Source organism: Lampetra planeri, chromosome 49 (assembly GCF_965212315.1).
Source record: "Lampetra planeri chromosome 49, kcLamPlan1.2.h2, whole genome shotgun sequence".
Classification (NCBI taxonomy): Eukaryota; Metazoa; Chordata; class Hyperoartia; order Petromyzontiformes; family Petromyzontidae; genus Lampetra; species Lampetra planeri.
The window spans coordinates 1,582,050-1,609,244 of NC_136155.1; the positions used below are offsets into that span (position 1 = coordinate 1,582,050).

General features: G+C 49.8%; 1 protein-coding gene across 6 annotated transcripts in view; it reads right to left on the bottom strand.

The window, feature by feature from the left end:
• Nucleotides 1–27,195, bottom strand: part of LOC144734072 (choline transporter-like protein 4) — a 61,375-nt gene that overhangs the window by 8,113 nt on the left and 26,067 nt on the right. For all 6 annotated transcript variants that reach the window (XM_078616125.1, XM_078616123.1, XM_078616124.1 and 3 more), the window contains exons 3-20: nt 22,194–22,267; nt 21,643–21,721; nt 20,333–20,417; nt 18,995–19,111; nt 17,985–18,045; nt 15,383–15,509; nt 13,909–13,992; nt 11,943–12,055; nt 11,339–11,470; nt 10,168–10,267; nt 9,238–9,330; nt 7,810–7,912; nt 5,926–6,018; nt 5,301–5,458; nt 4,610–4,704; nt 2,250–2,353; nt 1,067–1,140; nt 540–610 (exon numbers count right to left, since the gene is read on the bottom strand). In XM_078616125.1, coding sequence (XP_078472251.1) covers nt 540–610; nt 1,067–1,140; nt 2,250–2,353; nt 4,610–4,704; nt 5,301–5,458; nt 5,926–6,018; nt 7,810–7,912; nt 9,238–9,330; nt 10,168–10,267; nt 11,339–11,470; nt 11,943–12,055; nt 13,909–13,992; nt 15,383–15,509; nt 17,985–18,045; nt 18,995–19,111; nt 20,333–20,417; nt 21,643–21,721; nt 22,194–22,267 — 1,763 coding nt within the window. The remainder of the gene's footprint in view (nt 1–539; nt 611–1,066; nt 1,141–2,249; nt 2,354–4,609; nt 4,705–5,300; nt 5,459–5,925; nt 6,019–7,809; nt 7,913–9,237; nt 9,331–10,167; nt 10,268–11,338; nt 11,471–11,942; nt 12,056–13,908; nt 13,993–15,382; nt 15,510–17,984; nt 18,046–18,994; nt 19,112–20,332; nt 20,418–21,642; nt 21,722–22,193; nt 22,268–27,195) is intronic.

The following is a 27,195-nucleotide window of genomic DNA, read 5'->3' on the forward strand; positions in this document are numbered from 1 at the left end:
GGAGGAGGTGAGGGTGGAAACGCTGTTTGCAGGTTCGATTTCTCGCAAAAATCCAGATGAATGCAGAAAACAGGAACGATCCGTAGTTACTTCCGGGTGACCTTCCCGCGCACCTCCGATTATCACGGTTGGCTACGTACGGTGCGAAAGAAGTTCAACATACATACAAAGAAGTCCAACATACATACATGGTTGTCTGCAGAATGACCGCAGATAACTAGAATATCGACTGTGTAGCTAGGGGAAGCTACCGGTGACGATGAGACTGTAAGAGAGGATGTGTCACCTGTGCAAGAAAATGAAGACGTACTGCAAGACGGTGGCGATGATAATACTGATAAGACGGGGCAGTGCAGGCAAATCTGACACTCAATGACGTGTGCAACAATAAGGGTTCATGGCAGATTTTGGGGAGGGCAGGGGGAATGAGACTGCATCAGTGATCCTCAAAGGTCAGGTGTTGACTGTGAAAGCCGTGGGATGGGTTGCTGCTTCTTGGTTGTTGTTCGGGTTGTGTGTTGTGTTCAGGAGTTGCTTACCCACTCCGCCCACCACCACCAGCTTTCCCAGCAGCAGCAGGAAATCCGTGACTTTGTCCAACACCACGACCCTGGCACAAAGCATCGTTGCCATGGTTAGGGTCGCGACCTTTTCTGCCATAGACCAAACCGTACGCACAGGCAGCAAAGGTCTTCCGTCGGAACTGTGCAGTTTACCGTCATGAAGTTGAGCGCAATACCGGTACCAGATCTCGGTACAAAATAATTTCCTGCCACCTGAATAAAATGTCAATTCCCGGATAGGTGGCAACCCTAGTGGGTGGGTGCGTTGAGTGGGTGAGTTACTGAGTGGCTCGGCTTATGAGTGGGTGAGTGATTTGGCAAACTCAGACACATCTCTCAGTCATCCGTGGTCTATCACAACTGTGCGGTCTGCTGTAATAAGGCAAAGTTCAACACGATACTGGATACCAGATCTCGGTACAAATCAATTCCCGCACCACGCCATCACCGCCAACGCCGCATCGTGGTGGCCGCGCAGGTTCGGAGCCTCGGCCTCTACTCACCGCACGATGTTCCTCATGAGCAGCGAGAGCGCGTTCTTCGCCGACACGCAGAAGTTCTTTCCGTAAATCGCGATCTGCGCGAAGGGGACACGCGTGAAGTCAGCGCGGCGCCACGAGCGGTCACAGAGAGCCCCACGGGAAAATTGCGCCGGTGAAATACGTCCATTTTTATTGTTGCTGTTGTTGCTGCTGCTGTTGGACGGTCGCCACGGAGAGACGCCTCTCGGCACCCAACGCGAGCGCTCGAACGCAGTCGAGATGCTTCGTGTTTTGCATCCGTTGCTAACGCCACCGCCGCCGCCGGCAGGACGGCTTCCGTTCGGTGACGCTCGAGAGGCTATATTCGGTCTGACTCTTCCGCGCCGACTGGACCTCTCGGAGGATTTAGGTGTACTCACACTTTACCCCAGCGCGCGTGACCTGCCGATCGACTTGAGCTGCGCCAGAGGTCGCAAACGGGTTTTGATTCCTTACCCGTACCCGGCCGCACCAGGGTCGCAAATGGGTACCCGTACCCGTACCCGGCACCCGTTCCCTATCCGTACCCGTACTCTACCCGAAATTAGTGACAAACGGTTACTCACCAGTGACTCACGGCCTACCCGTACCCATACCCGGCCACACCAGGGTTGCAAACCCAATACCCGGCTACCCGTACCTGGCCGGGTACGGGTAGCCGGGTATTGGGTAGGGTACGGGTATCGGGTACCCGGTTGCGACCTCTGCGCTGCACTCGTTTATACTGCTGGGTGGACGGAGGCGGTGGGGCGGGGGCGGGAGATTTAAGAACTCGCACCGTTGTTCCGGCAGCCGTGCCATGAGGTGGAGGAGAACCGGTGGTGTACCGGTTGTTGATAACCGGTACAGCACCGCAGCTCGCCCAAGTCGGGTGATGAAGGTGGGAAAGAGACTCTGACTTCCTGGATCGCTACGTCAGGTGGTGGAGGGGTTTTTTGCAACCCATATTTGACCATTGTGGCCTAACCCAAAAATCTATTACGAATTACGTACCAAGCGTGCACTAATGCCATGCCAATGTTGTGTTAATTGACGTATGGACACGGCACAAGACAGATGGGCAATGTGATGGGAGACGGAGCGAGATTGACAACGATCGAGCCTTCCAGTGCACGATGCCAACGCGGGCGGAAAGTGAGTAGCTGCTGCTTTGCGGCTGCGTCACCATGATGTAGGCGTTCCTGTTGATGAACTTCATGAACTTCTCCAGGCACCAGAAGCAGCACTTGAGGCAGCAGAGCAGGAATTTCAAAACCCGGTTCTCTGCCCCTGTGAGGCAGAAACGGGAGGCACGCACACACATCACGTCCGTGTGTCTGTGCAGTGGGGTTCTTATGTATGTGTGTCTCGCTAACAGCACTTGCCGCAAAAGTCCGTTACAGGCTATATGGGGGATCTGTGTCTTTGTCTTTTTTGTCTGTCTCAATAGGTGCTTGCTAACAGCACTTGCCTCAACAATCTTTAACAGGCTATATGGAGGATCTTTAGCTTTGATGTTTACGAGTGTGACTCCTTGTAAAAAAGGTGTCAGTTTTGTTGCCAGATAAAAGGGTAAAAAAAAATTATCATATTTTTTACTGGCAAATGAGGTTCCAATGGTGAGTGTGCACAAGTTGGAGCGGTCGTGTAGCAGTACACGCGCTGTGCTATGAACCCGGTAACCCGAGTTGGATTCCCACTCAAAGTCCACACCAGTCACGTCTATCTGAACCGTTGCTGGGCCTCCCCTATGACGACTCAAGCCTTGAGTACCTGGTACGGTGCGTAGACATCAACATTTTCAGAGAAAAAAGGTGGCCAGCCTTAATAGGCGGCATATTTATTTTTGTGCGAGCACAAACTTTTTTCTGTATTCCTGTATTAATACTCATCAGTAAATTGGACCTCACTTTAAAAAAATATATAAACACCTCCCCTTTCACACGGGGGTTATTTCTTTTTGTAACACGTTTGTTGAACGCAGGGCCCAAAGGCCCAAAACACCATCAAACGGCCAGCAACAAACAGCACCGCGGCAGCTGTAAGCGGTGAGAGCGGAACGCGTTTCTTGGATCTTATGAGAGCGTGGCACGAGCGAGAGTCGATGGGAGGGGATTTCTGGAGTGGAGCGGCGCGCCGGAAGAAGCAGGAGGAGAGAAGCGTAGTGTGAGCTGCGGCGTGGAGGATAAATGATGTTGGAGGCTGGATACAGCACGACCATTGTGATCGAGGCCAGCTGTGCTCATATCCGAAGCAGCGTGCTAGTATCAGCAGCAGAAGGGAAAGAAAAGAGGAATGTGTAAAAGCGTATTCATTTATTACTTATTTTATTCCCTACTTAGTTTCATCATGCTATTCATTGTGTACGGGTTGCAATTTATTTTGCCCAGCCGGTGTTAGCCGCCGAGGTCGTGACGGGTCTATCATTTCGTTCCCCTTGCTCTGCGCCCCCTGTATCGTCAACAGTCTGCTCAATCATTCGTTCCCGCTCTGCTGTCGTGTGCACCGGTGGCGACATCGGCACGTGAAGTGAAGACCGATTGATTGAGCGCGCTGTTGACGATACCAGAACTGTTCTCATCGTAGGCGCGCTTAAGTCCAGCTGCACGACGGAGAGCGCACTGCGCTACGAAGCCAGCCGCCCGAGTTCAATCCCGCGTCACGGAGTCGGCGTGGGAGCGAGATGCACGGATCGCGACGCCGCTCGCTTGGGCTCGACTTCCCGTGTGTGTTCGCAAAGGTGGAAAATAAAATGAAATTTTTGACTGTAATTTAAAATATTCACCATCTAACCCATACCCGCGGTCGCGGACGGGAGGGGGGGGGGGGTAGCGGGTGGAGGGGATTGAGTGGGGGAGGCCGAAGCACTGTGCCGGGTCGCATACAACCGCGGTTTTTTTTTCCGATGAAAAGTCATCACCCATGGCTGAAACACGGGAAGGATGTAACACATGTGGAGATAGAAAGGACCGGGAAGGGGAGGAGAAGGGATGACCAGGCCAACATGTCGGGGATGATGAGAGGGCGATGATGGTGATAGTGGTGATGATGATGATGACAATGATGAGAGGGAAGGGAAGGGAGCGGGAAAGAAGGACGGAGTGAACAGAAGTGAGCTGCACGGAGCGGTGTCTGTTTTCACAGTGGGCGGCGGGGAGAGGGATCTATGGTGTAGGTGGCCACACATAAGTCACGTGATTTATGGGAGCCTTGAACCAGAGGTCGCAAAGGGGTTTTGATTCCTTACCCGTACCCGTACCCGGCCGCACCAGGGTCGCAAACGGGTACCCGTACCCGTACCCGGCCGGGTACGGGTAACCGGATATCGGGTACCCGATTGCGACCTCTGCCTTGAGCTGATTTTGACATGCAAAGATATTAATTAATAAATTATTCGCTAAACTTGTTTTATGGAATCAGGCCCTGGTGCAAAACGAGGATCCCAGCGGGGACGTTGCTGGGCTGGCAGAATCCGGTGGGTTCGCGGTGGCTGTGACTCCGAAAGGAGAATCTGTTGCCGACTCTGCTGTAGTTTCAGCGCCGCACCTCTGAGCTTGTGATCCATGTATTCCAGGATGATCCGGATCAGCTGGATGATGGCGATGATGAGTGCCCCGAAGGCCAGGGAACCGGTGTGATACCTGTCCGTGACACAAACAACACTCATTCGTATATTCGCAGACTCAACTCTAAGGGCCTCCTTGCTAACCTGAGCAATAGGGCAGTGCTCGTCTCCTCGAAAGAATTCTAGATTTGAAGCTTTCGTGACTGCAAGGATTCATACTCTTAGGTTTTTTTCGGTAAAGTCACGTAGGTAAAAATAAGTAATAAAAATAATAAATAATATAAATAATAATAGAAATAAAATTATAAATCACGACGTTTCGGAGGCAACACAAGTCTCCGTCATCAGATGGTACCGTGACAGCTAGATTTACTGTATCAAGTGAAGCCAAATTCCAAGAGACAAGCTCTTAAAAAATTGTTATCCAGTCAGATATTTCCTTTACATCGTTGGTGAAGAGGTGGAGCAAGGTTTGTTAAGGCTATAGTGGTGGATCTTTGTGAGGGGATGCTCATTGATAACCAAACAGAAATAATCCCAGAAAAGCCACACAAAGTCCGAAAATGCCCTTTTTCTCAGGTTTGAGGTGTGGTCTGTCCAACGCACTTCAAACCCAGTGAGACCTGAGCCACGATTTCTGACCGCGGCTGACACCCGAGAGGTCCCACACACCTGAGCGCTCTCATGAAGCTCGCCGCCACGGGGAGGGCCGGCAGGTCCCGTGGCTTGTGGAAGGCCCAGTAGTAGGAGGCGAAGGCCCCGGCCAGAGTGCACTGACCCATCGCGATGACGAAGTTCATGAGCCACAGGAAGGCGAACACGTTGAAGACCTGCGCCGTGAAAACGCGAGGCGGTGGCCCGTCAGTGCGTCGATGTTGCTCTGCAATTTTGCGGTGAGTTTTATTTTTTATTTACAGATCTCCGCTGGGGTCAGAATACTCAACTCACAATCGGGAGGCCAATTGCCAGTTGGGTTTTACGGTTCAGCCTTCCATCATCATCATCATCATCAATGGTCATCATGATAATCATCACCATAACACAGCAACCGTGACAATAATCCAGCCATAGAAACTTGCGCAGACCTTAACGCTCACCCGAAACTATCCTTAACCCCAAACACTGACCTCAACCAGAACTGCGGCCCGGGGAAGCAAACGCGACCCTAACTTAGAACCCCAACGCAACTCCAAACCCGACGGCCGTATTTTATCGACCGAGGCAAAAACGTTGAGAGTGCGTGGCCGGATGCTGGGAGTGAGCGGCCCGCTCGTGCGGCAACGAGGCGACATCGCACCTGCAGCCAGGGCAAGTTCTTCTCGTAAATGCTGTCCCCGCCGTAGTGCAGGAACGAGCAGCGCGCCTGCGGGCAGCTCGCCGAGCTGAAATTCTGGCGAAGAGAGAAACAGAGGGGTGGCGTTTTTGTCGGGGCAAAAACCGCGTCGCTCGCGACGAAGCGGGGGACGCGGTTGCCCATCGTCCGGTCCGCGGTTCAGGCGGACGCTCGCGATCGGAAGGCCGCGAGTTCGCGTCCTGCTTGGGTGGGTTGACTCAGCCCATCATCATAAAGTGAGTAACATTTTGTGGCAAAGTCAACAGCGGATGTCACGTGGAGTTTCCGCGCCTGCCATGGGAACGTGGAATCTCCTCCGCTGGCTCAGAACTATGAACGGGAGGCAGGAAGTCACTTTGACTTCGAGTAATCTGGTAACATAGTAATGTGTAATCCCAGTATATATTGATGCTTTACTCCTCAATAACTTCTTCTTGGTTCTTTCGGTAAAGTCACGTAGAACGTGACTTTACCGAAAGAACCAAGAAGATGAATCCCTGCAGTCACGACAGCTTTAAATCCTGTCGAGTGTGTGTGAGAATTGGGGGCAACGACACACAAGGCTCTTGACCTGACTCCCATACAAAGCCATGGCCAACACCAAGGAATATCTCACGTGGTGCGTGAACCTCAGAACTGGGGAGACAAAGGAGGCCGGGTGTTGTGCTGTCCACGTAAGCTCGTGCATCGCGCTGGCCTTGACAGACATTCGCTAACAGCAATTTCCTCGACGTTCTATGTTATGTGTCTCTCTGTGTGTGTGTCTCTGTGTTTTCTCTCTCTGCTTGTGTGTCTGTCTGTGTGTCTCCGTGTCTGTGTTTTGTCTCTCTCTCAAATTTAGAAGATCACGAGGTTTGTTTTCTACCTGATGACGATTGCTTGTGTTGCAATCGAAACGCCGTATTCTATTATTTAATTTATTTTCTTTCTACGTGACTTTACGAAAGAACTAAATAGGTCTATAAGACTTGGCAGGGATCCATGTGTCTGTGTGTGAATGTGTGTTGTTCTTAATATTCGTGTATGTTTGTGGGGAGCGATAACGCACTGGTTATCAAACTTCGCAATGAACTTGGCCGTTCGAGTCCCGTTCAAGACCAATAAGTGGCGAATGTCTGGACCGGTCCTGGGCCTCCCCTAGCTCGACTCAGCCTCAAATGAGTACCTGGTGTGGTGTGTAACATTAGCATTGGAGAAATAAAGGCGGCTGGGCGTGCTTCTGGCCACACCACCCCATCGTGTGCCGTGCCGGCCTTAGTCGGTGCTCGCTAACACCACTTGCCTCAACAGAGTGTTGAGGCTACAACGGAGGATCTTTGTCTTTGTGCCTGGAAAAATAACCCCCAGCAGACGGTAACATCTAGAAAGCACACCGGGTGACCGTTAATTTTATTATTTTGTTCTAAATATTTTTACTAAAGTTCTAGATGTGAAGTTTTCGTGACTGCAAGGATTCATGCGAAACGTCGTGATTTAATTTATTTTTTACCTACGTGACTTTACCGAAAAAAACAAAGAGTATTTTTACTAACACTTATTAACCCACAAAGACCCGAGTCTCAAGACCATTTGTCAGGAGGTTTCTTGCGAAATTTGTGTTTCCAGTAAAGGGGGGTGGAGGGGGCAACCACTGCTATGCGTGTTTTCCCACTACAGTCCTTAACGGTGTTATTTTATTTGTTAAATTTAGATGTGTTGTTGTTGTTGTTTACCACGACGCCTCTACTCGAGGGCCGCCTCCCCTTCAAACAAACGACGTCGCGCGGATCCTTGACGAAGCGACGCGGGCAGCCGGATTCGACATGGAAGTGTGCGGTGGGGTGGTGGTGTGGGTGGTGGTGGTCTCACGCTCGGGTGGCAGTCTGCGTTGCTGATGTTCCTGCACTCGGCGGAGGCTCCAGCCTGGTCAACGAACACCTTGTGGATGGGTCTCCCGGACGTGCTCAGATACCTGTGCGTTCCATTAAGGCTCGAATAATAATAATAATGATGATGATGATAACAATTAGAGTGACAACGACGATGATGATTTGTTTTTGATAGAGCCGCTCTCCTTTACGCTGGAGCGTCTCAAGAGAGCTTTACACGCAATAAGTTGCTGACATCACCACACGTGTCACCCCCTGATCAGTGCCCTACCTTATTACAGACCAATTCAGACCTTATTGGTCACCCCATGCCCCCTGAAAAATCTCAACGTTCATTCTAAATAGTCCCATCACGAGGCAGAAACACAAACAAATAAACAACATTTTTCCCCCCGTATTAAAACGTCTGTTACTCCGTATTGACCATAAAACTCAATATCCCCGTACAAGAATACGAATAAACCGTATGGGTTCACAGCTATGCATCACGGGATACAGTACTGAACTTCGTTCGCACCGTATGTAGCCAACCGTGCTAATCGGAGGTGCGGGGGAAGGAAAAAAAACACTTGAAAGTGCACCCCCGGTGGCAGCTGTCTCTGTGTGGCACGAGGCGACTCGCACCTGGCGTGCACGCGGGCCCCGGTCTGCCAGTAGGGAAGATCGACAGCTGTCTGTGTGTCATCCTATTTGAGTAAACTGCGGTGTGATTTGTTTGTATCTGACGCGTTTGGACCACGACCCTAACAAACGACGTCACACGGGATCTCTAACGTCCACTGTGAAGCGGACGAGCGCGAATTTCGTCGTGGTTAATAGCCCCGAAGTAATAACCAGGGCGGCCACTGGCTTGAACCGCGAACTTCTGCAAGAATTGGCGAACACACGCGCACGCGCTCCACCGACCTTGTCCACCATGACTCAAGCGATGCACGCAGAGCTCTTATCTCATTCCGATGGCACGGTTTGGCTCGACGAGTTTTTTGTTTTATTATTACACGCTTTTATTTAACTCACTCTGTTGTTGTTGTTGTCGTTGTTGTATCCTAAAATCTTGCAACTCAATTTTAACCTACTTCCCAATGTGGTATCGACTGCAAACTTGGTATACTTATGTCATACTGATGACAATACTATATTCTATCATGAAAAATACAAAATATATATTTTTAAACGTAATTTTTTATATGTTATGTTTCGGCTTGGCTCTAATTGTCCACGGTAAACTGACGTTGGCTGTAAATGGCCACGGTCCCTTACGTTATGGCAAGCTTCGGGGACACTTCCTGGAGTCGTGGAGTTCTGCCATCACTAGTACATTTCATGAAAGCGTGTTTTTTTTTTAAATATTACTTATTTTTCAAACGAAGAAGGCCACCGCCGTGGTCCGCGCTGCTGGCGAGGATACAGCGCGGTGATGCCCCAGTAGGCGACACACACGAAGAGCAGCACGAAGGTGACGAGCGGGTAGAAGAGCGACGACATCATGTAGCTGATGGCTCTGGCGAGGTGGGAAGACAACGCAGAGGAGGGTGAGATGTTAACTACCTCGCCTGGTGTGCAGGAGGTCGTGGGTTCGATCCCGACCCTGACGCCTGCTGCTGTATATTTGGAGTTAGCGTGTCTCTCTCATCATCATCACAGTGGCTAGGAGATGTTAACGACCTCGCCTGGTCTACAGGAGGTCGTGGGTTCAATCCCGACCTTGACGCCTGCTGCTGTATATTTGGAGTTAGCGTGTCGCTCTCTCTCTCCCCGTGGTCTCGTGGTTTTTTTCTCCGGGTCCTCCGGTTTTTTCCTCCGCATTTCGAGTCAACATCACACGTACCTGGTGTGGTGTGTAAACTTCGCCACTGGGGAGACAAAGGCGGTCGGACGTGGTGTTGGCCACCCACCGCCTCGCGTGCTGTGCCGGCCTTCGTAGGTGCTCACTAACAGCACTTGCTCCAACAGTCCGTTCAGGCTATACTGGGGATCTTTGTCTTTGTACACGCACGTGCGTGTGTGTGGGGAGTGGTAGTGTTAGCAGCCGGTGCTCTTTTACTACAAACCCGTCTACCCGAGTTAAATTCCTGCTCACAGCCAACATCAGTGACGAATAGCTGAACCATTCCTGGGGCTTCCCCTAGGTTAACTCAACCTTAAATGAGTACCTGGCACGGTATGCAAAAAACATCAGCATTGGGGAGACAAAGGGGCCCGGACGTGGTGCTGCCCACCCACCGCCACGTGTGCCCGTGCCGGCCTTCAATAGGCGCTCGCTAACAGCTAACAGCACTTGCCCCAACAGTCTGCGGAGGCTGTATGGGTCTCCTGTGTTTGTGCAGGGAGAGCTCACCTGCTCGCCTCGCGGACCAGCGCGATGGCGACGAGCAGTCGCTTGCGCAAGAAAATCAGGATGAGCAGGATGAGCGCTTCCACCGCGGCGAGGACGATCACTGCGCTCAGCAGCAGCAGCAGCAGCACACGGAGTCAACGTGCGTGTCACAGAGTCAAGGTCACAATCACATAGCGAGGGCACATTGTCTTCTTGGTTCTTTCGGTAAAGTCACAGACAGACCTGCACTCCACCTGAGGACGGCTGCTTGCGTTGTGGCCGAAACGTCGTGAGAATTATTTTATTATGTTTATTTATATTTATTTTTATTATTTCCCTTCTACGTGACTTTACCGAAAGAACCAAGAAGATGAATCCCTGCAGTCACGAAAGCTTTAAATCGAAGGACACACTGGTCAACAAAAAAAAAACATTGTTTTCTGGCCTGGACTTTTGCAGCTGCTGATTCCAAATCTGATCTCAGATTTGCTCTATCACATCTCATTTTTATGCTATCGGCATACCCCATTTTCATTGATTTTACCCGAAATTAAATCTGTCACTTATGATTGCAAGTTGTTGCGAGTCAGTGACTGCTTTAGTGTTAAAATATGGTGCTGTATTTTTAGGATAGTGTGTTTATAATATCATTTTATGTAGATATCCACATTTATTTCATATTTTTCTTCTGCAGTTTTTATTTAAAATGCAATATTTGATATCTCAAAAACCTGATGTGATAGACAAAAACTGATGCCAGATTTGGAATCAGCACCCCAAAATTACATTAAAACCGTTGGAATTCCTTATGCCAGAAAAAGTGTGTTGACCAGTGTATAATCAACGCCAGTTCCAGAGAGTCAATGTGTCAGCATCACAGTGACGCAGTCAACGTTGTCGCCCTTCCCCCACACCTCCAATTGGCTGCGTACGGTGCTAAAGAAGTTCAAAATACGTACAAACACTCCTACGTCACGGAGCAATAGTCACACACAGAGTCAGTGGCACAGTCAGTGACACGGTGTCACACACGCTGTGAGAATGTGTGTGTGCTGTGATTGTGTGACGTGTGTCACAAGCACGCAAGCCACACGGTGTGTCACAGTCACATTGACCGTGACTCGGCAGCACGTGACCCGCGTCGGGATCTGCGTCCTGAGCGCGTGACGGAATCGGTGCGCTGAACCCTTACTGAACGCTAGCCACGTGTCCCTGTACTGCAGGTACACGGACAGGTCTGTCTGCAGCCCGACGTCTGTGATCTTGAGATCCGCTCCGGGCTTTCCTTTCAGGTTGTCGTACTCCCGGTAGCAGTGGTAGATCCCTGTGTGGGAGGGGCGGAGGGGGGAGGGGGGGAGGGGGAGGGAGCCGTCAGTGCACTGGGGATCGAAGCGAGGGGCTCGGAGGTGCTGCGCTCATCCACACGCGGATCTAGAAACTTGGCAAGGGAGAGGGTGGTGGTTGAGGGGGTGAGGGCTGTCCTCAAGTTCCACATCGAAGGCCCCACATAAATAATAACAACATTGGTCTGGTACAGTTCTGAGTGGTTGTCCAACCGAGGTCATCTGTGTGCTCAACTCGGGCATTATGAATCTCCCAAAGCGGGTTCAGGGCTTGAGGTTGGGGTAGATTTCTCCGGGAATCAACGCCTGTGCGTTGGGTGGCAGGAATCGAACTTGTACCGAGACGTTGCACCGCTGTTGCTGTGTGGAACTTCATCGCAGTCAGTAGACGGCTGCGCGGCGCTGTACCGATAGACCCGGTGCTGACGGAGAATTCCCGTCCGTGTTTTGTACCGTATCCGACGACTCCCACGAGCCCGATGATGATGGCCCAGATGAGGAATCCGGCGGTGAAGCGGAGCAGCAGGAGGAAGAGAAGGCTCACCACCATAGCGATGACCAGGCATCTACAGAGGAATATTAATCATCGCCATCATCAGCAGCAGCAGCAGGATCAGCAGTAAATATCGTCGTCGTTAGCAGAAGAGTTCAAGCTTCACTGGTTCGAAGGTTACTCAATTTAGCCCGAGACCAAAATGAGTCTCGTTTGCGTGAATGACCTGGGGCCAGAAGGGGGAGCGATGTCCCAGTGGGGTCATTTTGCGGGTCAGTTGTAGAACTTGGACCGTCACGTGACGCTGGATCACGGTGGCCTCCTCTTTACGAATGGCGTCAATGGATCTCTCGCGCCCGCTGCTCTGCAGAGGATGGTGCGCGGTTTTGTGGTTCACGACAGCCGCAGTGGGAGATGACCCTGGGCCGGCCCAGCTGCTGCTGCTAGCGGGGGGACGTCGCTCGGCTGGCCTGGGAACGCCTGGGAATGCCCCCAGGAAGAGCTGGAGTCTGTGTATAGTGTTGTATAGTGTAGTGTATAGTAGTGTAGTGTATTGTGTCGTGTATAGTGTCGTGTATAGTAGTGTATAGTGTAGTGTATAGTGTAGTAGTGTATTGTGTAGTAGTGTATAGTGTAGTATTGCTGGAGTCCGTCGGCAGTGAAAGGGAGGTGTAGACCGCTCGACTCAACACGCTGCCGCCGCGACCCACATCAGGACAAGCGGGTTGAGAAGCGAACGAAACGAAGGAACGAACACCTGCAGTGTGAACCAGAACACAAATGTCTTTGTGTGCTATGAAGAAGAGCCGCTGCCTAAAGCATCGCCAATTACTTATGTTTTTACGTGTTGAGTTTGCGTTGTTGTTATTGTTGTTAATTGTGCTTGTGCACCAATGCCAAATTGTTTGCATGGCAGACCTATGAGTTGAATCTCTTCATATCCATGGGTTTGCTGCAAAATTGCAGTTTTCCTCCAACATAGGAATCAGTCAAACGTCACAAAGCAAGACTCTCCTGCAAAATTAATCTCATGACTCGGCGAAGCTTTTCTGGTTAATCCGATTACTTCTATTGCTGTTGACGACAAACATAATTTCGACTTAGAACGCGCGCAGTGTTTGATCGCTGTCGAAGAGAGAAAACGACTCAAGAAGCACGAGGAGGATCCACGGACGAGCGGGCACCAGAAATTGCCTAAGCTCTGCGATCCTTTATATTAAGGCGTTACCTGCCAATTAAAAAACACTACTACTTTTATTTTACCAGCTAAATCCCACTGAGCTCTTTAGTTCTTTATCCAGAAGCGGCCTGGCGACAAATGATGGCTCAACGAAGTGGCGTTCATCACGTGGAAATTTATTGCAGCCAAATTACTCTAAGCGCACGTTGATTCTGAATGTGGAGGGAAAAAACTGGAGGACCCGGAGAAAACTCCACGCGACCACGGGGAGAACATGCAAACTCCAAATATACATGTGTCAGGGTCGGTATCGAACCCTGTATAACAGGCGAGGTAGTTAACATCTTACCACCGCGGCTACCATTAATGAATGTGGGAGGAAACCTGAGCATTCGGAGAAAACTAAATCGTGCAAGGGGGAAACACTCTATCCCAGAGAGGCAGAACAGCACCTCCGATTAGCGCAGTTGGCTACATACGGTGCGAAAGAAGTTAAAAATGCGTACATACACCAGGTTCAGTTCACATGTTGTGCTGTACCGCCGTCTCCTGGCAAGCCGGGGTATAGCACCTCAACGCCCACGGGAAGGGAGTTTCACAACATCCGTGAAGTGATTCACCAACCCACGATGTCTCCACGGTGCCGGATTACAGGCCACGTGCGTTAGCCACCACCGTGCCATGATTGTTGTAATACGTAAACACGACATTTATCTGCAGGGGATCAAGCAATGAAGTGGACTCACATGATGATCCAGTACCAGGACTTGGTGAAATCAGAAAAGATTTTCATTCCCAGGTCACGAGCATTCAACACACCGGCCAAGTAACTGGAACAAAAATAAAAACAATATTATTATTATTATTATGACAAAATTCAAAAATAATTTATAATCCACAATTTCTCCACGTATAAAATACCATTGTATTACTTAGTCCATCCTTTTTTTGGATTTGCAGACGAATAGTATCCAGCTGCATTTGTGCAAGCAAGGAATCTCCGGACCAATTTCGACCGTCTGGGACTTGTCAACAAACTTTTGCGACAGGCAGAGGCCGATCCGGTTGACGTGGGACACACGGCTGTGGCATGGATACAGTGCAGGATAAATATTGTGGTGACAAAACACACGGAAACACAGCATTGAACCAAAACCATAATGGGACTTTGAAACCCCTCCGCCCACCTCCTACGCATTGCCCATTGGTATGCTAAATTCTTCTTCATATGCACAAACACACTGTCACACGACATGAAACCAATGCCTTGCTCACACCGTGTTGCATAGAGGTGTGGACATGTGACCTCTGTGCAAGGTGACATTTGAATTATTCACGTATTTATTATGTATCTGACTGGGTGCGATGCTCGTCGAATCAATGCGTACGGTCTACGTGAGTTGTCGGTGCCATTGCTACGTAGCGTGTTTCAATCGTCACCCTGGACACCCTTCCAAACGAGAGGTTCCACTTGGAGCGATTGTCCACGTGAAGTGAAACATTCCAACAGAATAAAAGACTCAAATAGATGGGCCACCTTAGGGGCCGTCCATAAATGACGTCACGCGATTTTGGACTATTTTTGGCCCTCCCCCCCTTCGTCACACGGCGTCACAAAAAGTCAGACCCCCCTCAAATATGACATCACAAAGCTCTGTCCCCCCCCCCCCCAAAAAAAAAAACATGCTTCAAATCGCTTGAAACTCTTGTCGTTGTAGTGCGTATTTATTGTGGCGCTGCAATATGATGTTGTAGGAGAAAACATTTATTAAATAGTCTATTTAATTAAGTAGAACGTGTTGTCTATATTTATTTAAAGTTGAGCATTCTGACGTCACATTTCTCAAACCCCCCCCCCCCCCATCGTCACAAATGTCTGACCACCCCCCCCCCCCAATAGGTGCGTGACGTCACTTATGGACGGCCCCTTAGTCGGGTATGTCTGGGGTAAGAGTGGTCGTGGAGAGGAGGGGTCGGAGGGAGGAGTGGTGGGGGGAGGTGCACGGTCTTGAACATTTTTTTTTGGGGGGCCATCTTACTAACAACGGCGAGAACCCGTGAAAAAAACGAAACGAAACACGCGTACGGATTCACCCGGCGGCGAACGCAGCACCGAGGCAATGGCCAAAGCGGCTCGCTCCGACCGCGTCCGTGACGGACCTCGGCTCGTGCCTCCGCCCCCTGCCGCGGTTCACGCGGCTGCCCGGCCCGCCAGCTTACTTGCTGGCCTCCTGCACCGCCTGTGCCGACACCGTGCCGGAGGGCGTCTGCACGCTGCTGCTGCCGTTCACCGTCACGTTGCCGCCCGACGCGTCGCTCAGCAGCACGGGGACGCAGCGGTTCACGACTTGCGGGCGGGAGACACGCGGAGGGGGATTAAGCGAATGCGGGGCCTGTTGGCATATGCTATAAAGGGGCACTAACATTTTTAAAACGCACGGAAATAATAAAACACGAATTTTTTTACTTGCATAGTGAAGATATTGTATTTTTTCAATTGCTATACAGCCAGATAATACGACAAATTGCTAACCTTAAACACCCAGTCATCCGTAAAAGTTGAAGGCGGTATCGTACTATAGTAATAGAGCAAGTGCGGCATCACTGAATCGGAATTGATAGCTTGAAAGCATTTAGCGCGGGCCCTTAAAAGTGCTGGGCCCGTAGCATTATGCAGCTTCTTGTACTACTAGGATAATCCGGCACTGGGTTTATCGTTATTCCCGCTGTGTTTTTCTCTCTCTGTCTCTCTCATATCATCCCTCTCACTCTCACCAGCACACTCGGAACGATTCTGCCGCGATACCTCGAGTAGCTCGCGAAATCGCGCGGCGTTCGCAATTCCGGCCGTGATGTTGTCGCTATTTGCTCATTTGCACGGTCAGGGCTCTCGTCTCTGGTCGCCGAGATGACCAAGTAGGAGCGACTCAATTGAACACGTAGTAAGGCCTTCGCGAATCAACATTATTCGTTATGAAAGTTAATTTGTGTTAGATCGCGTAAATGCAAATGTTTCGATTTAAAGCTTTCGGTAAAGTCACGGAGAAGGGAAATAATAAAATAATAAAAATAAAACATTATAAAATACAATTCTCACGACGTTCGGCCACAACGCAAGCAGCCATCCTCGGGTGAAGAACAGGGCTGTCGGAAAGACAGTCTGGGTCAAATCAAGTCAGACGCTGTCTTTCCGACAGACCTGTTCTTCACCTGAAGACGGCTGCTTGCGTTGTGGCCGAAACGTCGTGAGAATTGTATCTTATTATGTTTTATTTTTATTATTTTATTATTTCCCTTCTACGTGACTTTACCGAAATAACCCACGAAGATGCAAACGTGTCGTCAACCCACCACCGCCCGTCCACAGCCAATTAGTGAGGTTTGTCACGTAAACAGCACGTGCCAGCAAGTTACTAATTCAGCACACCGCTTGTGTGTTGGGAGAGTAAACCCCACAACATTTACAACCTGAGCACGACGTTTGGCCGGCGATCACAACCAGCTTCATCGGGCGACTCGATCGCGCGCGACGTCGCGCATCCGACCGCCATCCGTCCCCCCCGGACCACTTAACCGCCCACACGAGAAACGCGTGGCAACGGGACATCCGCAACGCCTGCCGCGTCCGCCGCGGCTACGCAGAGAAAGCGATCAGACACTGAGGGTTCATTCTCAAGGCTGGAATAGTGCAAACCATGGCGGCGTAAGCAAACGCAGTGATGGGGCTGGAGGGGAGGGGGCGAGAGGGTTGAGGCTATTAACTCTCTAGGCTTGCGAACCTGGTATTCATAACGGGTGGCTGTCAGCGGCACCTGGATTAAATTGTGAGACTCAGGATTGAAAGCAGGTGGTGGCTCTGTCACTGAGCCAGGACTCGTTGATGATGGTGGGTTATGTTGATACAGTAAATCTGGCTGTGACGGTCCCACCTGATGACGGAGACTTGTGTTGCCTCCGAAACGTCGTGATTTATTATTTTAGTTCTATTATTATTTCTATTATTTTTTTTATTTTTTTTATTTTTTACCTACGTGACTTGACCGGAAAAACCTAAGAGTAGGTGGGTTATATCCCCAATGAGTGAAGTGGTTTCACATTTTTGAGCACAGTTTCTGAGCAGGGCTCATAGGCTGCTCACTTTAGGAGAAGTAAGCAGACCAAAGCACACGAGCGGGGCTCTGCGATTGTCTAAGCAATCGATCACTCTGCCGATTATCTGTTCGATTACCGACCAGCCGGACAACATTTAAATGGTTGGAACGAAGTTTCTTCTCCGTTCCCGCGTGTGCCTCTGGACGGGAGGTTATAGTTGGGGGTCTTGGTGACATCATCGATATCATCAGCTGTGTTATCACACTGGGCATGACATGTAGGGGTTTCCTGGCTTCAGGAGGCAGGATTTTGTTTAAAATGACCGTTATTATTATTACGAGTGAGATTAACATTACGTGTACTCTCTGTCTATAATTTTTCTGCCAATGAATCCGAACGATCGTGACACGAAGGTGAATGCGAACGGGACGAAGCGCTCTCACCGATCTGATATACAAAATTATTTTTAAAAAGCAGAATTCCGTCGTGCCCAGAGAAGAGCATCAGAGAAAAGCATCTCTTCAACCAGTGCACGTCGCCAGCTACGACGATGTGCGGATCGTAAAAAAAAGGCAGGCCGGATTTCACACGAGGGAGCGTAACGGTTATCGTAGCGTCACGGGAACGCGACGGATGGCGTAAAAATGAGGGGGGGGGGGGGGGGCCTTTATCCGGCAATGGACAAATGACGGGGCCACGGCGATGATGGGGTGATCCACGTGATACTCACGATCCTTGCTGGGCACGGTAAACCCGGCACAGTCTTCCGCTTGCAGGATCTGCTGCACCGTCTGGAATAGGGGCGCGAATCTTTTGTCAAGTCGGTGAATCGTTGAGAAAACCGTGATGCCGCACACTGAACGCACGTGGCGCTCGCTCATGCCCCACACAAAGCCCCCTCGTCAGGGCGCCCGCATGGCACATCGCGGGGGTGGGTGACCACTGCGCCACAGCTCCCCACTGCTGCTTCACGCACATGCACACACAAAGGACAAGGACCCCCCCGTATAGCCTTGAGGGCAAGTGCTGTTCACAAGCACCTATGGAGGGCGGCACGGCACACGAGAGGTTGGGTGGCCAGCACCTTGCCCGGCCGCCTTTGTCTCCCCAGTGCTGATGTTTACACATTGCACCAGGTACTCATTTTAGGCTGAGTGAAACTAGGAGAGGCCCAGGACCGGTTCAGATATTCGTCACTGATGTTGGTCGTGAGCGGGAATCCAACTTGGGTCGACGGGTTCGTAGCGCAGCACGCGAACAGCTACATCACCGATCCCCACACACAACACCTGCGATTAGCACAGTTGGCGACGTACGGTGCAAAAGAAGTTCAGCATACATACAAAGACAAAGATCCCCCGTATAGCCTTAACAGACTGTAGGGGCAAGTGCTGTTAGCGAACACCTATGAAGGCCGGAACGGTACACGAGGGGGTGGGTGGCCAGCACCACGCCCGACCGCCTTTGTCTCCCTAGTGGCAATGTTTACACACCGCACCAGGTACTCATTCGAGGCTGAGTCGACCTAGGCGAGGCCCGGGACCGGTTTAGATAATCGTCACTGGTGTTGGCCGTGAGCGGGAATCGAACCCGTGTCGCACACGTGCACACGTGCACACACACACACGATTGCATTTCCAGTCCCAGCACTCAAACCCACCGGCTCAGAGACGCCTGAGAGAGGTAGCCAGCCACTGCAGTCACACGGAGCATTGCTCGTACCGTGAGCGAGACACTGACCTTACTGGTGGTGGCCAGGTTGAACCCCGGGCGGCAGTACTCAGCGTTGAAAGCTTGGGATGGAGGCTGAATCATGTTGACCACCCAGAAATCCCTTGGGCACTGCTGGACACATATCTGCATCGATCGGGTAGCAGGACAAGTTTCAAGTTGATTTTTGTTTCACCAGGTGAGTCCCATTTGCAAGAGTGACCTGGATCACTAAACATGGCAAAAGTAATAACGCAGAAATAAAGTAAAGGGGTGAAGAAAACAGAAATCAGAGCAGCAACAACAACCGCACTACGAAAAAAATGATAAACAGTGTGGAAACAAAATCTATTTACTGTGGACGATTTACTTTTGAAACGAGTCACGGCAAAATTGACTCAGATAAAATGTCAAATTATACGAATGGTGACGATTCGCAGGGGAAGGACACCTTAGCATCAACGTGGGATTTAGATCCAATTTGTACGATTCCATAAGATGGCCATCACATGTATTTGTGACTCGTCCGTGATACGAATGTGTGGGCCAAACAACGGCCAATTAATTTTTCGCAAAATAGTACAAAGGCTTTGTGTCCTCGACTGTCCGAAATGAACTTGAAACTTCAGATAAGAGGGCGGGGGTGGAGGAAACACATTTAGAGTTATGGTCAGAGGTGTCCTGGTGATGCCACTGCAGGAGGATTGCCGCTTATTCCACAACCAAACTTTAAACCCGCCCAGGTCTCTCATCAAAACTGTTCAGTCGTCGACTATAATGAAGTTAAACACTCTACCGGTACCAGATCTCGGTACAAGTCAACCGTTGCCACCCGAACACAGACGCAAAATGAACCTTGTGGCGTTACCCCGGGGTTCCATAGCACCCTGGATCTCGCATAATATCCGTGATGCAGTCACCTCGACGAGCTGTACACGATGCACTATTCAACGTTTAATTTTTCGATAACGGATTTTTTTATGCCAATGTTTGGCGTTTCGACATCGCGGAGTGTGGCACTGATTTCGGATCGATTGGTATCCCAGTCGCAGAGTTAAATACACCCCTGGAAAAAATAGTGTCCCAGAAATAAAATATTTCATTGCCTCGGCCCAATTTGTATTATTTGGTATCCCGCGGTATAAGGATCTAACAACAGGATCGTCCGGGTCAAAATCCGGTGGCAACCCGACATCGCAGTGACGCGCTGGGCCACGGCACGAGCAGCGGAACGTGAACATTATTATCGAACGAGCAGCTACCCCCTTCCGGAGTCGCCGAATTTTTTTTCCAAATCGCCCATCGCACCCAGAAAGTTGTGAACCACCCACCCCGAGCTGCCACCGGCACGCAAGGGAAGCCACTCGCCTGCGTGGTCGGGCAGTTGAAGTTGAGCAGCGCAGCGCTGCCCGCACACTTGAAGATGTCAAAGTAGAGCAGAAAGGGCTTGTCGCTGAAAAGAAAACGCACAAAGGGACAACAACAGCACTGTGATACACCACAGTGGTGTCACGGTCGGCAATTTACCAGCGTCAAGCCGCTTTGTGCGCGTTCATATCGCACAACGGACGAGAGCAAATGGACGTTTGTGCACAAGTTGTAATTTTGATCGTATATATTATATCAGGGACGCTGCCATGGGTGTAACTGTCCGCACACTGGACTTGCATTTCAGGAGGTCGCTGGTTCAATTCGATCTCCTGGCAGTTGACAAATTGAGGAATATCTGAAATACGCACGAATCTTTGCTCACCCAGGAGCTTAAATGGGTTCGGCTGCATCAGCAGGTCGCGTGTGGTGGTGGTGGAGACGCGGTGGTGTAGCGATTAGCACACTGTGCTACAAACCCGGCGACCCGGGTTCGATTCCCGCTCACGGTCGACACCAGTGACGATTATCTGAACCGGTCCTGGGCCTCCCATAGGTCTACTCGGCCTCAGATGAGTACTTGGTGCGGTGTGTAAACATCACCACTGGGGAGACAAAGGCGGACGGGCGTAATGTTGTTGGCCACCCACCCCCTCGTGTGTCATTGCCGGCCTTCATAGGTGCTCGCGAACAGCTCTTGCCCCAACAGTCTGTTGAGGCTATACGGGGGATATTTGTCTTTGGTGTTGTAAAGTGTGGGTACTATTCCAATCCCGTTTGGCCAGCGTGTCACACGGCATTGCAAAATGACCCTGTAAAATGAATTCCTGCAGTCACGAAAGCTATAAGTCAAGATGTGACCCTGTGAGGTCTGGGGCCCTCTAGAGCTCCCTCTAGTGGGGACCCCCCCCACCAGCGAGCGACCGCTACAGATCACCGCGGAATTCTCGCGACCTCGTCAGATCTCAGAGGCTAAGCAGCCTCGAGCTGGGGCAGTGCCCGGCATTGGGTTACCCGCCGTAGATGACCCAACGTGAAAGTGGTGTTGCTATTGGGGACTCTCACTCATTGGTCAAAACGTTGCCAGAAAATTTGGAGGCAATAACTAGAGCAAAAAAGGAATACTGTCCAGTGATTGCAAATATGCGAACACATTTTGCCCAGACTCCTGCTTCCAATTAAATACTTCCACAAAACAAACGGGCCTTTGGAAAGCGTCACGGAATCCATGCGGAGCCGCGTGGCTTTTCCGCACTTGGTCATGGAGCTTTGTGTGGATTGACGGTGACATGCCGTCGCATCGTCCAAACCTGTAGTTTCCCCGGCCACAGTAGTTCCCTTGGCTGTCCGTCGGGTAGATGACCTTGCGAGGATCTCCATTCAACCAGGCTGAGAGGACAAGTGGGGGACGACGAATCAATGATTGTGCCATAATTAAATAACAATTTCAGAACGTTTTACAGGCGCAGCTTCCATTCACTCTTGTGATTTAGTCAATTAACTATTTTTTAAATCTGTACAGTACTTTAAATGGCATCCTTTGCACGAAATATCGCTACAGAAATAAAGACTTGATTTATTGAGAGAGAGGGAGAGAATGATTGACGAGCAGCAGGAAAAGGAGGAGCGGGGAGAGCAGCCAGAGCCAGCGTCGACAATTTCCCAAGCTCTGTGGTCCTACAATGGGTGGGATGTTCGACAAAATTCCATTAGCAAGTGTTCATACGTGTGGCAGGAAACCACCTGGCTGGGCTTAACCCTGGCAGATGGAGAAGCGGCCTCTGTGTGTGCATGTAGAACCGCCAACACGAATGAATAAAGTGAATGAATTCCAATTTGATTCCGCGCGTGCGAGCGTCACCGAGAAGACCCAAGACGATGTAGGCGGCGATCACCACCATGAAGAGCACGCAGCATATGATGTCCGTGCAGCTCCTGCGAAGATAGGGCGACAGGTCAGTGCCCGCCACCACCCCATCACCACCCATTGAGCGCGAATTCTCGGAAATGCAGACCCCATTCTTACACCCACACGCATGCGGTAAATATATGTGTATCAGAATGTTTTGATTTCAAGCTTTCGTGACTGCAGGGATTCATATTCTTGGTTCTTTCGGTAAAGTCACGTATAAGGGAAATAATAAAATAATATAAAACAATACAAATTCTCACGACGTTTCGACTGAAACACAAGCAATAATCATCAGGTGTGAAATCCCCAGCAAGAAATTTTGAAAAAAGTGGATTTCACGCCTGATGATGATTGCTTGTGTTGCAATCGATTGTTTCATATTTCTATTTTATTATTTCCCTTCTACGTGACTTTACCGAAAGAACCAAGAATATCAGAATGTTGTTGGTTTTTTCAGAATATTTATACTGGAGGAATCCGATGAGCCATCAAGTTTTTTTGCACAGATGTCCAGTAGCGGCACGGGGTCAGAACGCTACAAAAACAAACAATACAGAACTCGACAGTAGTGCAAGGTGCAATGAAGGTAAACAAATCACCCAGACACACACAAATACAACGCTGAGCCATCCCCGTCCTACCAGACAAAGCCCACTGAGCTATTAACTTATTTTTCAGAAGCGATCTGATTACCACAATTGATAGCACAACAAAGTGGCACCCTCATTCGGGACATTCATAGCGGGATAATCGTCTAAATAATATCGACGCATGTTTCTAAATATACAGTGAGGGAAAAAAGTATTTGATCCCCTGCTGATTTTGTACGTTTGCCCACTGACATAGAAATGATAAGTCTATAATTTTAATGGTAGGTTTATTTGAACAGTGAGAGACAGAATAACAACAACAAAATCCAGAAAATCGCATGTCAAAAATGTTATAAATTGATTTGCATTTTAATGAGGGAAATAAGTATTTGACCCCTCTGCAAAACATGACTTAGTACTTGGTGGCAAACCCCTTGTTGGCAATCACAGAGGTCAGACGTTTCTTGTAGTTGGCCACCAGCTTTGCACACATCTCAGGAGGGATTTTGTCCCACTCCTCTTTGCAGATCTTCTCCAAGTCATTTTTTGTTTTTTTCAGGAGAATCCTGCCAACTTTTAAATATTGCTATGTGTAACCCTAATTGAGTAATTTGCAGGGAATGATTCTGGATTGGGATGTTTGGCCAATACTGTGTACAGTGTATGTGAAGTGTTAGCTGTGGGAGGGTGGGGATCTGATAATCCCGAGGAAACCCATGCAAACCATGGGTAGAGCACCCAGACTCCACACACACACTCACCCACTCACTCACACTGTGCAGAACAGGGGGAGAACACACAGACACCACACACACACTCACCCACTCACTCACACTGTGCAGAACAGGGGGAGAACACACAAACTCCACACACGCACTCACCCACTCACTCACTCACACTGTGCAGAACAGGCGGAGAGCATACAAACTCCACACACACACTCACCCACTCACTTACACTGTGCAGAACAGGGGGAGAACTTCCAGACTCCACACAGAAATGCACCCAAGTGGGGAATCGAACTCAGGCTCTTCTCTCTGTGAGGCACGAGTGTCATCACAGAGCCACCCTGCCCACCCTACAATGGATATTCACCCGTCTATATCGACTACTTTTCTATTCCTTGCAAAACACTCATCTCTGCAGTGCTGCTATCCCATTTGCGACCCTAAGCGGAAACGATTGTGTCCTCCTCTTGTCAATTTATAAACTCCAAGTGAGATGAAAGAAAGTGTTGAGAGAATCGGGATGTAATGATACGACGGGCGAGATAGAGACAGCAGATGCCATATAGTGGCATGCGTAGAAGATGTGTAGACGAAGAGATAGAGATGGCGTGGCTGAGAGAAGAGTGATTCAGGCAACAGAGATGTCGTGAGATGAGAGATGTGTCAGCCAACGATGTGTACCTGTCGTGATAGAAGACACGAGATAGCATGAACACAGATGTTTGCTGAACACCAACATTTTTTCCTAAATCCTAGGCTCTTGAGCCACTTGGGGCCTTGAGCTTTTGCTTCTATAGCACTGCCACTGAGCCGGGAGTGGAAATGTCACAGCGGCTACGGCTGGCCCCACTCTTTCCGTACGATCGCTATTTGGCTTATCACAAGGTGGGAATCTGACCTCATGCGGATGATGCTGATGATGATGGTCTGAGTTGAAACCGGGCCAGGATATGAACTCACGGACCTTATGAATACGACTCAAGACTGATTTCCGCTGGCTTCGCGTGGATCAATGAAAGGGCAGTTGTTTGGAGCACCAGTCGCGTGTTTCCACTGCTTTGAGAAGCGAGTCTCGAGTGGGCGTGGGTTGCGTGCTGTGGGCACGCCTTGTGTGTGTTCGCGTGCACGAGACACAGGCCACTTTGTGGGTCCAGAGCCCATTGGGACTACACATAGCGATCGTCACCCCCTCCTAGCAGATTCATGCCCCCAGGTCACTCTTGAAAATGAGACCCATCCTGGCTTTTTGAGTTTCCCACCTGTTTAAACAAAATCAACTTGAAGCTTGGGTCTGTGTTTGTACTTGTACACGCGCAGATGTGATGTGTGTGTGTGTCTGTTTGTGAAGGACGCTCCAGGGCAGTTGGAGGCAGTCGCCCTCCAACAAAAGCGGACGGCAGGAAAGCGACGCTCACAACAACGAGCGGGGCACCGGGCGGATAAAATGCAGCAAGTTGACGCAGCAGGGATCACAGGTGGTGCATCTGCCAACTATCTAAGACAGAATCAGAATGTTTGTTTATCCTGGTGAAATCAGAGAAATCAGTCAGTCAACCCATGACACCTGGGTCTGTCCCGTGACCTCTTGCCAGCGAGCCTTCGACACTTCATGCGGACTCAAAGTGCACCTAGCTTGGCACAAGCGTCGTGGAGACGTCACTGCAACTTAGTGGTGAATAGCAGCTGTTGATGGTGGTGATGATATGGAGTTGATAATGAGGATGATGGTGATCGTGTGATTATAATCTAGAGTGCTACTGCAGTTGGGCATGGTGATGTTGTTTGTGATGGTGATGATGACGTCGTTTGTGATGATGAGGATGGAGTGGAGGTGGGGCTGGCGATGATGGTGGTGGTGATAATGATGATGATGATTTCCCAATCATCTTTGGAGTTCGAACTTAAATCATAAGTGATGGGGTCTTCTTATCCAGACGATGTCTGGCCTCTGTTTATGTGTTATATTAAGACAGCGTTGTTTACTTAGGTGTTGAGTGTTTGCGATGCGCTTGTGTAACGCTGCCAACTGAGTAGCATCACCAAATATTGTTTAATTCTATATAAATAGAACAAATATAAAGATACCCCGTATAGCCGTGAACACACTTTCCCGGGCCAAGTGCAGTTAGCGAGTCGATTTGAATGCTGGCACGCGACTAATAACCAAACTAAAATATGTTTTTATTTCACCAGTTAAGGCGCTTTGAGCTATATAGCTATTTTTCAGAAGCGACCTGGCCACAAATGATAGCCCAACGAAGTGGCTCTTACCACGTGGTGATGTATCGTAGACAAATACCCGAAACGCGCGACGTTGATTCTAAATGGAGAGGGAAAAAGCCAGAGGACCCGGAGAAAAATCCACGCAACAACGAGGAGAGAGACACCGCAAACTCCAACTATACAGCAGCAGGCGTCAGGTCGGGATCGAACCCACGACCTCCTGTAGGCCAGGCGAGGGAGTTAACATCTCGTCACCACGCCGGTCGTCTACGACACCACAGCCAAATGCGTGGCTTGCATCATCCTGTCAGATGTTTCTCTTGCATATTTGGTGGAAGAGGTGAAGCAGTGTTCATATTCTTTGGGTCTTTCGGTAAAGTCACGTAGATAGGTTCAAAGTAAATAACAAAAAGATAAGGCTGAGCGGTGGTCTGTTAGGGCTATAATGTTGGTTCTTTGCCTCTGTGGGAGGGGGCGCTCATTGATAACAAAACAGCAATAATCCCAGGAACACAGGGTCTGAAGACTTTTCGATTTAAAGCTTTCGTGACTGCAGGGTTCATCTTCTTGGTTCTTTCGGTAAAGTCACGTAGAAGGGAAATAATAAAATAATAAAACATAATACAATTCTCACGACCTTCCGGCCACAACGCAAGCAGCCGTCCTCAGGTGAAGAACAGGTCTGTCGGAAAGACAGCGTCTGAATGAACACCACCAAGCTTGAACCAAGAAGATGAGTCCGAAGACTTTTTTGGCCATGTTTGAGGAGTGGTCTCTGCAATGCACTTCAAGCCCAGTGGCTTGAATACAATTTATAGCCACGGCTCACATGAGTGACGAGTGATATCCAAACTGGTACTGGCCCAACATCCTTCCCTCATCCCTGACCCCCCCTCCCCCATCCCAGGAATGCAATTCATCGACCCACACTGACCAGAATGGTGAAGTATGGTCAAACAACCCCCGCCACCCATACAGCGTGGGGAGGCCTTCATCCAGCAGTGGATTTACAAAAGGTCTGGATATTTTTATTATTGTAATCCACAACCCCGTATACACCACATGTTTACACAACTCTCGAATTGTGCCAACACATTGAATATTTATGGTTTCTTCAATTGGCTATGCCTGTTTATTGTGTTTACATGCGCGGCATTGTGTGGCGTTTTGTTTCTTGTGCATGCGCCCTTTACTGTATTTATTTTCGGCTGGTTTAGAATTTTCTCCTCGGAGGCTTCATGAATACTCGTGACATGCCCAGAGGCAGCAGCCAACTCATTGTGTGTGTCCGTGGGCGTATGCCAAATAGGTACCGGCTAACAGCACTTGCCCCAACCATCTATTAAAAGGCTACATGGGGGGTGGGGGCCTTTGTATATGTGTGGGGAGCGGCGGTGCAGTGGTTAGCGT